The 17014-nt window shown below is 39.7% G+C and overlaps 2 protein-coding genes and 1 pseudogene across 6 annotated transcripts in view; 1 reads left to right on the top strand and 2 right to left on the bottom strand.

Moving 5' to 3' along the window:
- LOC145494018 (3-hydroxy-3-methylglutaryl-CoA lyase, cytoplasmic-like) overlaps positions 1-6331 on the bottom strand; it is a 6744-nt pseudogene extending 413 nt beyond the window's left edge. The window contains exons 1-4 of the transcript XR_014050210.1: positions 6106-6331; positions 2112-2227; positions 1193-1318; positions 1-418 (exon numbers count right to left, since the gene is read on the bottom strand). The exon at positions 1-418 is cut by the window's left edge and continues 413 nt beyond it. The product of XR_014050210.1 is annotated as a 3-hydroxy-3-methylglutaryl-CoA lyase, cytoplasmic-like (transcript). The remainder of the gene's footprint in view (positions 419-1192; positions 1319-2111; positions 2228-6105) is intronic.
- The window catches only part of LOC145494009 (hydroxymethylglutaryl-CoA lyase, mitochondrial-like), a 55153-nt gene extending 45826 nt beyond the window's left edge, over positions 1-9327 (bottom strand). The window contains exon 1 of the mRNA XM_081473475.1: positions 8217-9327. Within this exon, the coding sequence (XP_081329601.1) occupies positions 8217-8267 (51 nt within the window). The 5' untranslated portion in view covers positions 8268-9327. The remainder of the gene's footprint in view (positions 1-8216) is intronic.
- A 710-nt stretch (positions 9328-10037) lies between these two features.
- The window catches only part of LOC145494020 (signal transducing adapter molecule 2-like), a 112269-nt gene continuing 105292 nt past the window's right edge, over positions 10038-17014 (top strand). Inside the window, exons 1-5 of one of the 4 annotated variants that reach the window (XM_081473491.1) lie at positions 10038-10348; positions 11519-11569; positions 11690-11771; positions 12563-12645; positions 13302-13407. In XM_081473491.1, coding sequence (XP_081329617.1) covers positions 11704-11771; positions 12563-12645; positions 13302-13396 — 246 coding nt within the window. In that variant the 5' untranslated portion in view covers positions 10038-10348; positions 11519-11569; positions 11690-11703 and the 3' untranslated portion in view covers positions 13397-13407. Of the gene's footprint in view, positions 10349-11518; positions 11772-12562; positions 12646-13301; positions 13408-13832; positions 16327-17014 lie in introns of those variants that run through there. The other 3 variants (XM_081473488.1, XM_081473489.1, XM_081473490.1) reach the window with 3 other exon arrangements.

Raw genomic sequence — 17014 nt, forward strand, 5'->3', positions numbered from 1 at the left:
TTTTTCCAAATGGTCAGCCAACTGTGATTTTTTTTTCTTCCTGACATCCGCTCTCAGACACAGAATTATATAAATATATTGTCAATATTGGTTCATTCCCACCGGTTGACTTCATGCCTACCAGTTCAGATGACTTTTTCCACGCTAAAATTGGTCTCGAAAATATGAGTACGAAAACGCTGCACTGTTCCGACAAATTGTCCGTACCACACACAAAGAAATGTTTGCGAGTCACTGAGGAAAATTGACATTTCAAGATTACAATGCACAGATCATCACTCTCGAGGTCTTTTAACGTTTATCAGCTTTTTGTGTCTTGAGTTTTTCTCCTCGTTTGAGCAACTTTCGAGGCAGTCTCTCGTTCCAGTGCTCTACAGATGAAGTCTCCCGCATCCATAAGTTTGCCCAAGTTTACTCCCTAAATAATAATTTAAAACATAAATAAAACAATAAATAATAAGAATAGGCAAAGAAAAAGACAGACCTAAGTTTCTGTCTGGGATCATTACGCCATTTGCGCGACTTGAAATATTTAGCCTACATCTTTCAAATAGACGAGTTTTGATATATTGCAATTCTAACTTGGCGCCGAGGTTTCGGGGAATAAAACAAAAGAAGCTATTTTCCAACCTAAACCTCCATTTAGTTTCTTTGCTTTATTCCCATATTCTCATCTCGAAATTGGCCTGTTCATTTAATTCTGTCTAAATCTACACATCACCCAAACAACACCTGACAAGACAAAAAGGAAAAAAAAAAAACGATTTGAACAAAACCTGAAAGTTTTGTACGCTAACGGTTTTTACAGTCGCCTACGCCGTTGGTATCTTGTCGTTGCAACCCATCTCTCTGGCACTTTAAATTTTCCAGATTTGCTACTAAACTCGATCAAATTTCTCTGCAACTCAACTTGCTCACTTGCAGTGTCAAGTCAAGTGGTCATTTATCCACGTCATTGTTACTTTGTTTTGGAGAAATGAACTGACAAAGACCAACCTCAATCCCAGGCTCGCTCTCCTTTGCCTCTCTTAGGAGAGAGAGTCTGGGATCTAGGTTGACACAAGAGCTGTGCGAAAGTTGAACCAAAATGACAGCAAACTTGAAAGTTTGCTTGGATAAATTATTAGCAAGTGACACCGCGCAGTACCCAGTGAGTCAAACTTGAGATGAGGACCTTCAAACGAAGACTTACCGTTTCAAGGCCCATGCCATGTAGCATATACACAACGTCTTCAGTAGCAACATTCCCAGATGCACCGTGCGCGTATGGACAGCCACCCAGACCACTGACTGACGCGTCTACCGTCCGGACACCCCGCTGAGAATAGAATAGACAACTGATCTAGACAACTGATCCAGACACTCGCTAAGTATTGCCAAGTCGTCCTGGACTTTCAGCTCAACACGTTGTATGCTGTCAGAGTGGTTTTCACTTGAGAGAAGAAAGTCTTTTTAGCTTACATTCGTTTCCTATTACGGCCCTAAGAGATTGCCTTAGAACAATTCGCGCCACTTTTTCAGTCAATCAAAGTAAAACCAAAACCAATCGTGGCTCACTCGCATACGTTTTCCCCCGCTTCGCGACGGCTACACGTATTTGCTTAGAGTTTTGATTGGTTCGTTGATTGGTCCTTTGTGATTGGCCAAAGTGATTACTTTGCTTTTGGTTTGACGATAATCAACTGAAAACCGTTCTTAGGCTCCGTCCACACTACGGCGGAGAAATTTGAAAAACCAGCTTTATGTCTACGGTTAGGTCTACTGTCTACACTAATCTGTCACGAAAACGGAGCTTTTCGAAAACGCTCCTCAAACCGGAGGATTTTAAAAACGCCGGCTTTGCGTTTTAGTGTGGACAGAAAACACTTTGACAACGGAGCCTTTCGAAAACGATGACGTCACGAGAATCACGTGATTTCCCTGGCGGAGTTTTCCTCAAACACAAATCCAAACTGATCGAGTTTTGTTGCGTTTTTAAATTTCTCTGGCTTAGTGTGGACGGAAAACTTATGCAGTGTTTTCAGAGTGAAACCTCCGTTTTCAAATTCCTCCGGCGTAGGTTGGACGGGGCATTAAGCATTCATACACACATGCATGTATTTATTACTAACTTGCAAGGCTGTGAGAATATTATCCAAAGCTTGGCCATACGTGTCATGGCAGTGAATGGCCAGCTTGTCGACTGGTACAGTGTCTAAGACACCTTCCAACATAGCTTGAGTTGTTCCTAGTAAACATTCAAAGTTCGAAGAAAACTATTAGAACCCTGAGAGCGGTAACCGCGGGTTTCGCCCATAACGAGTTTCGCCCATGAGGCGCCTCGCCCAGAACGAGAATGGTTTCGCCCAGACATAAACTCGATTCGCCCAGACCGAAACTTATTCAGAATTCGCCCAGAACGAGAATGGTTTCGCCCAGACATAAACTCGATTCGCCCAGACCGAGACTCAGATATTATTCAGAATTCGCCCAGAACGAGAATGGTTTCGCCCAGACATAAACTCGAGACGAATTTTGTTTTCTGTTCATACGTGGGAAAACTCTCAGGCCTCTGGCCGTTTTTTCCTGGAAAAGCCAGGCTGCTAAGCTTTGTTACGAACATGAACGATTTTATATTCTCCTTGCAAGCGCTAGCAAAGGCAAAATCTCTTGAAAACAAAAACATTCAGACTGCATAACAAGTAAGTTGAATGTTTGATATAACAAAATATAATCCCTTTTTTATTTAGGATAATTCACTTTTTTACAAGTACTTTTACTTTTAGCGCAATGTAAGCTTATAACGAAATGAACGAGAGCTCCCGGCGTCGACAAAACCTGGATCGGACCGGATCGGATCACGGATCGGATCACGGACCGGATCACGGATCGGATCACGGACCGGATCACGGACCGGATCACGGACCGGATCACGGATCGGATCACGGATCGGATCACGGATCGGATCACAGAAAAAAAAAACAACAAAGTTTTAAAGAAAAAAAAAATCAAAAACAAAAATCAAACCGTTTATAAGATAATAATAAATAAAAAATAAAAGTGGAAAACTAAAATATTTTAAATGAAAATAAGAATCCCGAATTTGACGCAATGACATGTTAATTACAGAGAATGACAAGAGGTCATTTAAAAAGCCACATAAGCGCCTAATTTACGACGAATTTAAATTGTAATGAACAGGCAGATGTAGTTATATTTGAACGTTAGTTGGCTCGAAGCTTGCGTGAACCTCCCATTCTCGTTTTGAAATTGTTTTCAGTGGCTAATTCTCGGCTACATTTTCGTGTCAGATGTGAGCTTACAGTTGGCGTTACACACAATACAGTTAATGAGAAAACTTACGTGCGAAAGCTTAAGGACATGACTTGCTTTGAAGGAGCTAAGTCACGATTTGCACATCTTGAAAAAACTAACCTAGTTTTTCAAGTTCGTCATTTGCAATCCCCGTTAATCTTTGCCATCCTTAACGATCCTCATTCCGTTTTGATTTGTTCTTGCCTCTTAAGTGTTTTCTATCCTAGAACACGATCATTTTACGGTTTTATTCTATTTAAAGGCAGCTCTTTACAACCCTAAAAATAACTCTAAAAATCGTGACGTAACTCCTAAAATGTTGTTTATTCTCGGGTTGCGTTATCGTTCACACTATCGATGTTATTCCTAGAATTTTTTGAAAAACAGCTATATTTCCTTGAAATACAAATGGTTTGTTTCGTTTTATTCCAGTGCGAAATATCGTATTCCAAACTCACATCTTGTAAAAGTATAGACTTGTCTCAAAAACGGAAATTGTTTGAAATCATCAGGTGTTTAATTTTTTAGTGTTTTTAGTTTTTGTGTTTCTATTCATACGTTCGTCCTATTATTACCATACTGACTCGTTTTATGACAGTTTACCTTTGCAAGTGATTACGCGAAATATCATTTATCTGAACTGCGGAGAAAGATATCAAGACATGATTGATCATCGCAATCAAAACCCAACAGCCTGAAAAAAATTGATCTGTGACCAGCTCCCAGTTGGCTTGATATTATAAAAGAATAAAGGAATATCACACCTGAATTAAATAAAACGTTCTGCTCACAGTAGTCACTCTAGTACAATTTGCTCAACAAAATTTTGGATTTTTTTCCTTGATCCGATCCGTGATCCGATCCGTGATCCGGTCCGTGATCCGATCCGTGATCCGATCCGGTCCGATCCAGGTTTTGTCGACGCCGCGAGAGCTCCTTCCTTCTGAACCGTCCTTATCCTGCATTTGAATTATCGATAACTTAACTTACTAGTAATTCCTTTTCCTACATTCAAATTCTCAACAACTTAGCTCATACTTTTTTCCTACGTCTCTATTCTCTTAACCGACATAAATCCCTATAAGTGGTACAAAAAAAATTGACTTAGCCCTTGTATTGCAGGAAAATTAAAATCGTGATCAAATGTTAACATAAACATAAACAAATTACTTAGATGTTAAACATCAACAAATTACTTTGAACAACCCGGCCCAGGTCCCATAAAAACACATACGTAAACAAGTGGTATCAATTACATACCAGTATTGCAGGTTCTTTGGTTCCACTTGTGACAACCATCACATTGAAGACCTTCTTGTCTGGGTCGCACAGGTTGTTTGCAAGTTAGGCAATGGTCGTTGGAAGACATTTTTTTGGACGAGAGAGACGAGAAATTTTGTATGGCGGGTTTGTGTGGTGATCTATGATCGAATGACTCTCATGATCGGTATTAACCCCTTTTATACTGGAAAAGGGGCGTATTCTTTTTATTGACATGTTGGTCGGCATGTTTACTGAGAAAAGGCTAACAACATCTTATAGAACTTGTTAACAAATTGTAATTAGGACCGCGCGTCTATTCATAAAAAACACAATTGCTATTCGTATTCAAATTACATTTGACTTCACTTTGGAAACAATAGAGTGAAAACTTCAGTTTTCTTTTCAAATTCTATTGACTAGTGAAAAGGTGAGATTTTTTTGCAAGAGTAAACTTCAGTTTTCTTTTCAAATTCTATTGACTAGTGAAAAGGTGAGATTTTTTTGCAAGACGGTAATTGCCTTTAATTTCCTTTTCCATACCGCACGCTTTGTCGGAGTAAGCTATTCCACGCGCGCGCACTCATGAACTATACTAGTTTTAATCTCATTTCAAAATATATGTTGCCATTACCTATGTCAGAAATACAATCTTTAAAAACTCTCGATTCCTCTCTTTAGTATTCGCGAATCCGTATTCGTAACTTATCTTTCGTGTACGTTTCAACAGTGAAAGTGATAACTTGTTCGTTTCAACAGTGAAAGTGATAACGTTTTCGTTTCAAAACCTTCATTCTGTGCATACGCACGTTTAGGTTGACGTTTTTTGAGTTAGATTGTAGACGTTTTACTTCTGGGCGAAACCATTCACGTTCTGGGCGAAACTCGTTGTGGGCGAAACCATTCACGTTCTGGGCGAAACGATGTGGGCGAAACTCGCTATAACCCTGAGAGCATGACGATTTTCTTCCATAGTTTGCGGTTATGGCCCCGGGGGCGGGGGATTTCCCATGTGAACAGGTCGGAGACGCTCAACGGAAATTTTGAATTAAACCCCAGAGGAGAGCAATCTAGGTGTGTCTCGAGCTTTATTTGACTCCTAAAAGATTCCACTTTAATTAGACATGACAGTGTATTTTTAGTTTGTGGCGTTTCCTCTTGAACACCCCAAGTGAGACCAAAATCCGTGATTTACACTCCTAAGCAGGACGAAAAGTATCCCGACCTTTTCACATGGGAGTTCTCCCGGGGGTTGTGGACGATGTTCAGCCTTCGGCCGATCTTAGCACAAGCACCCGAGAAGAAACCTCCAACACCCATGAGTACATTTCTAATTCCAATGTTGCCACAAACATAATGTTCTTCATGTTCTACTTACGGCATAGCTCTACCTGAATGCGTTTTAAGTCCGCTCTGATGGTTCCATGATGTGGTGATTGTAACTGTATAAAGCCATCAGTGTATAATTTTTTTAACTAGAATTTCAGATCTCTTGATTGGGACAAGAATTCAGCATAATTAAGAGAGACGTGATAACTAAAGACATCTAACCTGGAGTTCCAACACCAATATGGTGTCACCAAGAGACACTTCATAACATCCCATGTCAAACAAACTCTTTGTTACCTGCACGAGCAAGAGAAGGTAATAATTATTAAAGTTGCAGTTCTTTTTCAGGATGGCACAGGGTTGTAGTACAGAGAATGCAGCGACTGGGATCATAGTAACATGAATGGGAGTTTGAACAACTGCACTGTGACGGCGACGGCAGGGACAACGCCGATTTTTAATTTTTTTCCCTTTTTTTTGGGTGGCGGGGGGGAGGGGGAAGGGGGGAACAAGGTACGTTACTCTCACAGTGTCTCAGAGTCTCCACTTCAGGTGTATAAATGGGTATTTGCAAGTTTGGGAGTAACAGCTGGAGTATCAATACTTCACTTGCCTTGGGGTATTACAATTATAATGACTTTCTTTACCAGCTGACTGATAGGCTTAAAATGAAGCATGCACTACAACTCTAACAACTGGCCATTTCCAGTGTACATTAGATCAACATAATACTGATGGCCTAAGTCATCATATACATGCTTTACCGAGTTCTTCCCAGGCTCACATCAGGGGCTGATTTAGGGGAGGGGGAGAGTAAGATTGAAAAAAGAATGTAAATATTATTATGGTAGAAAAAAGGCCAACAATCTGGTCAGGTAACCCACTATACATAATTTATACTAAGGACATTGTTAGTATTTTTCAGTTAGGTTCCAATTTCCAGATTGTAACATTTTGAGTGCATGCCTCATTGATTCTGCAACCGGGTCACAGTAAAATGCAGAATGCAGACTGTAGACTAGCTGTAGACTGCAGACTGCATACTGCAAACCGGGATAAAATGCAGACTGCAGATCGACCAGGGGCAAAATGCACACGGCAGAATGTAGACTTTGAAGAAACAAAAAATATGTTGTGTTATTTCCATTATCGAGTATTGACTCTAAAACAGGGTTATTCAGGCTAATCATAGTGAAAAGTCTACACTCAAGTTTGCCTGAATATCACTCTGGTTAGGCTAAATACCCCTCTTGTTAGCCTCAACATCACTTAGGTTAGCCTGAATAATGCTTCATTTAGCCTGTTTACAGTTTAACTTAGCTCTCAATGATGGAAATAGTAACATGATTCAGTTAAAAAGTCTACAGTCCGCAGTCTGCATTTCCGTAGTGGTCTGCGCTAGTCTGCACTTTACCCTTAGTCTGTATTTTACTCCTGGTCCACAGTCTGCGGTTTGCAGTCTATAGGTTGCAGTACACGGTAGTGTGTAGTCTGCAGTCAGCAGTCCACAGTCTGCATTTTACCCTGACCGTTCTTAACCCCCTCCACCCTTGAAAAAACCCTGGATCAACCCCTGAGGGGTGTGAGCTTGAACATCTATAATTCATTTCTTGAACATTTTATAAAGAACATACTCTTTATGTACAGTTGTATTGCTAAATTGCGTGTGCATTAATTAATTTTAAGTGCTTACACATAAAATTTTGAAAACACCAGAAAAGTGAGAAGTGGCTTCTCCCTCTTTGCTTTGGTTTGAGTTGTGGTCGAGTTTGTACCAGTTAAGGCTGTAACTGCTCAGAATTCTCAACCAGGCATTAAAAATTGGTCCGTAATATAAATTATAGCAAGTAGGTGTGAGAGCAAAGTTTTTAAAACTCACTCACTATTGAGATCATAAATTTCCATTAAGTCCCACGGTAACTTACTGCATTATCAAGATGTTTCCTGATGAATGTACAAATGTATTTGCGCGTAGGGGCGGGGAGATTGGCATAGGTGTGGGCGGGGAGGGGGGGAGGGGAAGGGAGGGCTTAGTTGATCTTGCATATGTCTGCATCCCACATAGCAATCTTACCAGTAGCGAATTACTGAAAACGGCCATTGCAAAGAAAGAGATAATTAGATGTGTCCTCATGTACCTAGAGTCCATCCCTTTGACATGTACCTTCCACATTTTCTTTGATTGTTGAGTTTGTTGGCTGGAGCGTGTTGTTCGGTAGAAGAGGACAGAACAGCGCTGCTACTGTACATGGTGTGACTTCTTACTAATTGAGCAAACTGAACGATCTTACATTTCTTAGAAAACAACATAAACCCTGCATTAACTGCCTTACCTTACTAGACAACTGCCTTACGCTTGTTCGAATCATTCGCCCTGGGAACATTAGACTTGTATGCGAAAATGACTACAAACTCGCGAGCCTGCGATCATAGCAAGTACTCATCCCCAGGGATTCTTCCCAGGGATTCTTCCCAGAGATAACCGGCGAAATCTTGTTCAGGGATTTCAACGTGAAAGAACACATTACTGTGGCCCATTACTGTCATTACTCTTTTGTAGTTCGAACATCTTATAATTTCACGTGAACTGGACATAGGAGGAATCTGGAAGACGACAGACGAAGATGTTGCCAATGATTTTATGGGATCGATTTTTAATTTTTTTTATTTAATTTTTTTTTATTATTTTTATTAGCAATGGTATTTCTAAATAATGTGCCCTGGGTGCAGAGGACTTTTAATCCACGGTCCACGAGGATATTACGCTGGCCGTCCTCAGCGCTTTGGGCACCAGCGCGACGTTCGCTTTGACCTCGAAAAGAATTCCTCTGGCACCCAGGATATAAATAATGAAATATAACGCCATACAACAAACTCAGTGGACATGCTTTCTATAAACTGGCATTTAAAACCGCAGAATATTATATTACAGCAATGAGTCAAATGAAGTTTTGGATTCTTAAAGAATTTCATGTAATCCATTTCCATAACATTTGCATCGCTCTTGACGAGTATAAAAATACATTAGTGATCTTTCGCGTCACAGACTTCTTCGTCGATTCGGATAAGAGATAAGGTCTCGTGACTGTGAGGGATGGGTCTACAAACAAACAATGTCACATGTCATGTATGTACGAGGGCATGCATTGTACTGTATGTGGGCATGAGGGCGGTGCGGGGGGGGGGGTGAATAGGGTAGGAATTGGCGATGGGTAGGGGGGGCGAGATTGCTTGATACTAAAAGCAGGATTTTAGTATACACAGTTTTTAATGAGCATATATAGGGACTCTCTATGTTAGTTCAGTGTGATACAGAAACAACCTGTGTGACAATCGCTTTGTGCCAGGAGGATGGTCCATGGTGCAGTAGAACTTCCAGCTGTGCTCAACCATGGCCTGCTCTGGGTTGGACACATTGATGAACTGTTCTGTAAACTCTCTTATTGTGTCCTCAGGAAAAAGTAATAGTTTTAGATATGGATGGAATGATACTAGTTCTGTCATCAAGCAGGAACATTATAACTGCGCCATGGGTGACTGTCAAACAACAGAGTGGAAGAAATTAGTAGCAGGTTGAGTTCACATCGCCAAACTCTAAACCGTGTTTTAAAATTCAAATTTTCCCTACAAGTTGCCGATTACGATTTAAATCAAAACCCTGTTTCGGACTTGCGTTATAATTAGTTCCCTAGTTCAGACCAATGTTAAATAACCGTAAACATAATTTGTGAAGAGCTTTTGTTGATTTTCTTTTCGATAATGATGAAAAAGTGGCTATTTCTTAAAAACATACCCATATCAAAGCTAGAGTGCAAAAACCATACCCTATTTATGACCAAAACAGCTGAAAAACCATACCCTTTTTGGCCGCAAGTACCTATACAGCCCATGTAAGGGAGTAACCCCCCGCCCCCCCCCCCCCCTCCCTGGGTGTCTCCTGGACCTTCAACCTTTTCGTGTGACTTACTTTTTTATCCCAACAGATCAGTCAGGGTTTAAAACCAAAGTAAAACAAGACATTATTCCTGGGCGCGGTTTTATTGTGCTTTTTTTTGTTCTTTTGCATTCAAAAGTTGGAACATTTTACACTGGGCACTGGTTTCTTTTCTGGAAATTGTAAAGGGTGCTCACTATTTAGCAAAAAAACCCGGAAATTTTGGTTGAAAGTCAAATGGAATAGTAATTTTCCGGAAAACCGCCAACCGAAGAGGCGCATGCTCTTCGCTGACCTTTCAAGAAGACTAATTTATTCATCACGTGGAAGCAAGCAAAACAAACAAGGTTAACGATTCGACAGGTCTATGGATTAGGACTTCGAGTGTTTGTGTTGCACGTAGAGTTGAAATTTTTGAGGAATTCACAAGCTACGTAAGTTTAAGAAGAACCTTTCGCTTTGAATACAAGATTGTATTTTGTATTCGAATTTGTATCCACTGGAAATGCTGGTTCTAAGAGAAAGCTCGAGGTAAGGTTAGCAAACGAATGGCCTTAAAAACTCTCTGAAACGCCACAGATTGATTTAGTAGCATGTGGATTGTTTCCTTTCTCGTGCTGGGCCTGAATTAATGTGACCTTTTATTCATTCAGTTGTGCGTATTGAATAACCAAGGGTGGGAAACTTGTTTTGGTGTAGAACTACTTGTACAAAAGTCAAAGAAGATGGCGCCTGTACATTTTACCATAAACGCCTTGCGAAACAGCCATTTTAGGCACATGTACAGTCGAAATTCTTATTTTTGCGCAATTCTTTCCTGTACTAACGGCATTGTGCATTATAGGTTTGAAATGTTTAGAGGTATTCTGTGGTTTTGTAGAGGGTGCACTCAGATTAATTGCATGCAACCTAACCCCCCTCCCCCAACCCCAGGGATGTAAGGCTCTGGCATTTGCTTCTTCTATAGAGAACAAATACGCCACTATAATTATGAGCCAGTTTCAGTTTGTCAATTGCCCTGCCCTCTGTTGCTTCATACTGGAAAATTATTTCAATCACTTTTAAAGCCGAGAAATTTATTCACACACATAGTTTTTCTTTCTTTTTTTTTTAATCTGGTGTAGTATTTCTATTTTGTCTTACGACATAGGTGGCAACTAACATTATTTAGTTCTATTTCGTGGAGTTTTATATTCTGAATGGCTAATTCCCTCTATGAGATGCCGCTGTGTCATGGTAGTGGTATTCATCATCTGGGACTGGATATCATATTTAACTACAGTTCAACCCCTAGTGAACAGACACCCTTGGGAAAATAAATAGTGGTTGCTTTAAGAGGACAGGGGCCCGTTTCTCGAAAGCCCTGGAAACTTTTCAGGCCTGCAAAGCCATTTTTAGTTAATTGGTATGTAGAGACAGAGAGGTGTGTACACCTGAAACTTCTTGTATGAAGGGATCCTCTGTTCATCTTAAGAATATGTGCATAAAACAGCTCTGTAGTCATAAGGTTTGAGATTTTGCAACGGCTTTCTGGGTGCGAAAACTTTTCAGGACCTTTGAGGAACAGGTTCCTGGCCACTAAATAGAGGTTAAAACAATAGAAAAGCCCTCATCAGGACTGATTACAGGTCGCCTTAAAAGGGTGGCCGTTTTATAGGTGGCCGCCTAATAGGGGTTTGACTGCACCATGATTCCCTGCAGGTGCATCTCATAGAGGCAACAGGCCATTGCAGATTACAAGAATTTCAGCAGGTACTCTGCAACTGCAATGTTTTCAAATTTTTTTAATTTCATTTTTTATTTTTCCTTGGATTTTCAATATCATCAGCAACTGAGAATGCAATGTATTTACTGGAATACTTCTTTCAACAGTTTGTGGATGATTCATGATAATGGAACAAGTTGCACAGGATTGGGGAAAAGCCTCCTTAAGTTGTGTTTTATTACATTACAGGTGAATAGTTTCTTCTCATAATTCTAGTTAGCATGAATTATTTCCATACATCAAATACCGATATAGTCTTCTTCCTATGGTTACTGGTGTCGTCATGCAATGCTTCTCTCTAGAGAGAAAACGGAAGTACCGTCTAACAACCTAAATAACACCTCCACTGTGTTAATTAGCACACTTCAAGGTTCAACCACCGTGATTACTCCTTAATTACAGTGGCTAATTGTATGGCCTACCAAAATATCTTACTTGAGGTTAAATGGTGATATCCCAACTTGCGGTAGGTGGGGGATAAGAAGCTTTGATACTCAAGGACAACCTTACATGTATTTTACTTCATATAAAACAGACCCTACAGGTACTTTAACATTCATCAAGCTTCCACCAACAGTTGTCAGTACAAAGTAAAGACTTGAGATAGCCCTTGTCACAGTTTGTTTTTCTCATTTGCAATACAATGTAATCCAAGGCGGATTCGAGGCAATTTTGGGCTGAAACTACGAAACAGCCTAAAATTGCCTTGCACACGTGCTAGATTATATTTTAATGCAAAGGAGAAAGGTTAACTGTGAAAAGGGCTAATCTTTAAAGTACATAACAGTCCAAATTTTTTTTTTTTACCTGCAACTTTATGCAGTTCCGTCAGTTGCCAGTAATTTTGGTCCTGCAACATGCATGGTTCTGTCCAATTGCTTCATGTATGTTCATTAATTGATAAACAAAGGTTATCATTGTCCTGTCTAATTCTTAGCTAGAAAGGGTGTAATTTAATTATATTTTGCTTTCTCCAACAGTTTCTGGATAAATTACTTCATTAATAATGGCAAAACTAACAAAAAGATTGAGAGAGAAGTTAGCAGTATCACGATAGCATATGGTGAGGAACGTTTTCTTTTTTTAGTAAAATGAGTATTCCTTCAACTGAGGGACTGTTAAATGTTTGAATTTTCTTGAAATAGAGTAAATACATGTAAATAACCTTTATTTACTTGTACTCTCAGCATTGTTTTAAATATGGCACAAAGGCTAGTGGAGGCGAGCAAATTGTTCTGAAAAGTCTTGGAGGCTCTCCTTTGTTAAAGCAGCTTGTTTTGACACTTTTTCAGGGCCTCTGATAGGTTGCAGAAGAAAAAGTCAAATTTTGTGGGGTTTTCATAGACAAATTCGCAGATAAAACAGCCAATTTTGTGGGAAATTTGTGGGAATTTTCGAGCAAATCTTGCTAAGAAACGAGCGGCAAAAAACGGCTGATTTCGTGGGAATTTTCTGGGAAAATTTTGCTGGAAAGCAATCAGTTTTGCATTGCTTTGATGAACATTTTTAACAAAAAAAGATGGCAATTTTACCATTTTTTGTGGGGGGGGGGGGGGGGGGAATGATGAGCATTAGCCTCTACAATTTAACAACAGAAATTCTGACTACTTATAGTTGTTGCCTTTCTAAAACCGGCAGTTTTGCCGGAAAATTAGGGCAACTCGTTTGTACTAGCGTATGTGTTTACCATTAGTTTGACCACGAGGTTCTTTTTAACAGAGATCATCATAAATTTTAACAACAATAGACAATGCGCCAATGGCAAAACATTTACATGTACATCGTGGCCACAGCCCAGTTTTTGGCAACAGTAATCTAAGAGTGCCAGGTAATTTGGGGATGTTGTTTAAATACTCATTGCAGAGATGAAGTTTCATGATAAATTTCTAAGTTTATGGCTAGTAAACAACCCCAACAGCCAATACAAGTTTCAAATATGTAGTTAATGACGTGTACTTGGTAAGATTTCTTGTGAATTTTGTGGTATTTTGCATGTTTTTGTGAATTTGGCAGGATTTCGCAGATATACTTGAAATTTGCGGCCCCACAACTGCATGGAATTTCAGTAGACTGGCTTTTGGGTGGCACAAAGCAGTATAGTTAATTTTTAGTCGGCTTGAAGTGGCTGCTCGCTTCAAGAACTGAATTGTTTTGGAATCTTTTGCCTTAACATGAAAATAAGTTTATAAACACTGGTATCTTAAGTAAGAAAATAATGTACAGTTGTTGTTGTTGTTTTTGAAATTTCAGCTATAATTTTGTGAGTACAAAGAGGGCCTTACCTTGATAATTGGCAATGGACACAGCAAATAACGTGACTTACCATAGTTTGGGGGACTGAACACGATCCCAAGGTCCAGCGTAAGACTACAAGATGGTGCGAGCCGCGATCGAGGTGGGCCTGTTAGACAATCCATATTCATATATTTTATTTCCTACTAGTAGACCAGTCATAACTTACTCATCTTGAAATGAGAAGGGTATGTGGCCCTTTAATAGCTGCAATGTCACATACGTGCATACCATACCTACCTACCTACCTACCTACCTACCTACCTACCCCCTTCCCCCCTCCCCAACACACACACAATTCATTACTTATCTGTGATTACAAAGTTGAAAACAAATACCGTCTACATGCCAGGAAGCATTGGCTCCTTTTGAGCGCAACGTCCTTCTCTTCAACTGTCGAGATCTCCTCTCTTCTACCCCAACAGGATCAATTTCCTTCATTATTTTTGCCACCAACTTGCGAGGAACATGCATATGATGTCACAATCTGAGGGGTGCCAAATACTTCTGTAACCTGATAAACTTCCAGGACCTCTCATTTCTTCACGAATGATAGTTCATATTTCAGAATCATCCATTACCTCGGCATTACCTTTCCTCTTTAATCCAAGAGATCTCAGCCGTCTCTTAAGTGTTCGCACACACATCTGAAGTCCTTATCTTTGCTCGAGAAGACCCACAATAACATCATAAGGATAATCTCGATGAAAATAGTGCGTTATTACTTCTTCTATATCTTTTTCAGCCACGCATTTATCTCAGAAACTCTCTTGAACTTCCCCGATACCACAAAAACTACAAAACATCACGAATACTACTTAATCGACGAGAATTGCACGGATTTTGAAAAATGGAAGGAAATACTCGAGAGATACCCAGTCCCTTTGGCCAAGTGCACACGCATGATGTGTTCTTTTTTATTTGCAGTGTACATTTTGTTTTTGTTTTTTTTGCAGCGTTCGGTTTTTGTTTGCAATGTTTCTGTTATTTGCAGAATACGTTTTTTAGTTGCAGCGTACTTTTTTTATTTGCATCGTTCGCTTTTTGTCTGCAGCGTTTCTTTCCTGTTTGCAGGGTTTCTTTTTTGTTTGCAGTGTGTCCCTTGTGGGCCATGGTATGTTATTAAACAGGTAGATGTAAAAAAGCTGATGAAGGTTTCTCTTATTCATGGTTTGGTCTCCTGAGAGAATGTTTGAACTTGAAGCAGGTTCCACGAATATTACGAATATTTAAATAAGCTTACATCTTGATCGGCTGTAAGCAACCAGAGACAAAACTTGGACCAGAAAAACTCGGATCGCTGATTTGATGACAGCTATACAAGAACGAGGCAAAAACAGCAATTGCCGTTTTTATTTAAATCAACGATCGCCATTGACCTGGTTTTGTAAATGCCTGCTACATGTACAAAGCGCAGTGCATATAAACAGAGAAGTACGGATGGTATTATTACCTATTATGGCAACAAAATAAATCAGAATTGAAGTTAAATGTATTGCCCTGGTTTCTTTTCATCAAAGTAAATCTCAGAGCCATTCTGGCCTTGAGCATTTTAGTAGTTTCTCGGTCGTTTGCATGATGCGTGGACATGAAATCAGATAACGAACACATGCTCTGCCGCGTTCTTCTAGGCAAAATGAAATGCTTTTAAAACACAGCATTTAAAAACTGAGACACTAACTTTTACCAAGTTACAGGCCCTTACAGATATTTCTGGTGAAGTTCATACAATGCAGCTACCAATTTCTTGTGTTATCAATCTTGTAACTGACATGAAATTGAATGATCGGCTTTATTAAATGCTTCTTTATGATGAAAATACGGAGATTCAAGACTGAGCATTTAAGCATGCTTTACAGAAAACAAAATGCTATCCAAACCTGACCCATCTTCTTTACTGAGGTAATACCTCATCCAAACGTTGCTGCAGCAGGACGAATACCCTCCTCGGGTTTATCTAGGGAAAGACGAGGTTGAGTGTGGGAATACCACGTCAATGACATGTTTAGGCCCCGTGGCCAGAACGCAGGAAATGGGTGAATACTTTCAGGCGGTACGGTAAATTATAAAAGTTAGCTATTCCAGGCACATTTGTTCAGATATATGTAAAATTTCAAAGAGTCGGTAGTTGTTATGCTGGCCTGTTCTCTTGGAGATTTCCCTTTTAAGATTTCTTGTGAGTGGTTATGATCATCTGTAAATAAATTGTTTCTGTTGTTTGCAATCTCTAAGTTGCTATCATTAACAAAGTCAGTTGAATTATGATGAGTTAAGGCTAGACAAGTGTGTTTCTTACTGTAGGTTCATTAGTGCATACCTTCCTCAAAGTGGTGTGTTTTTCTCTTTGATAATTTAGCTCCTATCTACTTGTGTGAATAATTGTGATAGAGTGTTCCACTTGGAAGTGTGCTCCAGGGATTTTGTCAATGAGGCAAAAAGTATAATTTCAAGGGTAAGTACTGTAATATTACAGTTCAGAAAAAAATTGCAAAATAATGGAAATATATTCTGCTTCTTCATCTTCTCATTAACTAATTAACAAGTCCATAATGTTTCAAAACAGCTTTCTGTTTCATGTGTTGAGTTGCAGTTGTACATACATGGACATCAGCTGGAAAGTAGCAGAAATTGAAAGAATAGTACGTTTGTGAAAAGTAGACCATTCTTATGCTTAGCACTAGGCAATTAACAGAATTATGACCTGAAACAGGCTGCTGTGTTGTGGTCCTGGCCAATGCACATCCCAGGGGAGAGCACTCCCAGATAAAAATGATGTGGGTGCTCATTGTACCTTTTAGGGATTAAAAATGCGATTTTGGTACCTCTTAGGGTGTTAAGTCTCAAAAGGTCCACAGCGGGAACTTTTGCGGTACCAAAAAAATGTGACAGAAGATAATGTGTTATGTAAGAATTGGTACATGTACCTCTTAGGGGTGAGAATAATTTCAAGCCACGCCCACGAAACAGGATCTTGGTGCCTCTTAGGGGTTCTTTTCAAAATTTCTGTCTTTTTAATGAGGGAGTCCCTCCCCCTGGGGCTTACACAGACATTAGTCTGTTTACTTTACCATAGCCAGGTTCAACACAGTAACTCATGGCAAACACAGCCCACATGTAATTAAGCTATCTAAGGCCTACTA

Source organism: Orbicella franksi, chromosome 8, assembly GCF_964199315.1.
Source record: "Orbicella franksi chromosome 8, jaOrbFran1.1, whole genome shotgun sequence".
NCBI classification, from domain to species: Eukaryota; Metazoa; Cnidaria; class Anthozoa; order Scleractinia; family Merulinidae; genus Orbicella; species Orbicella franksi.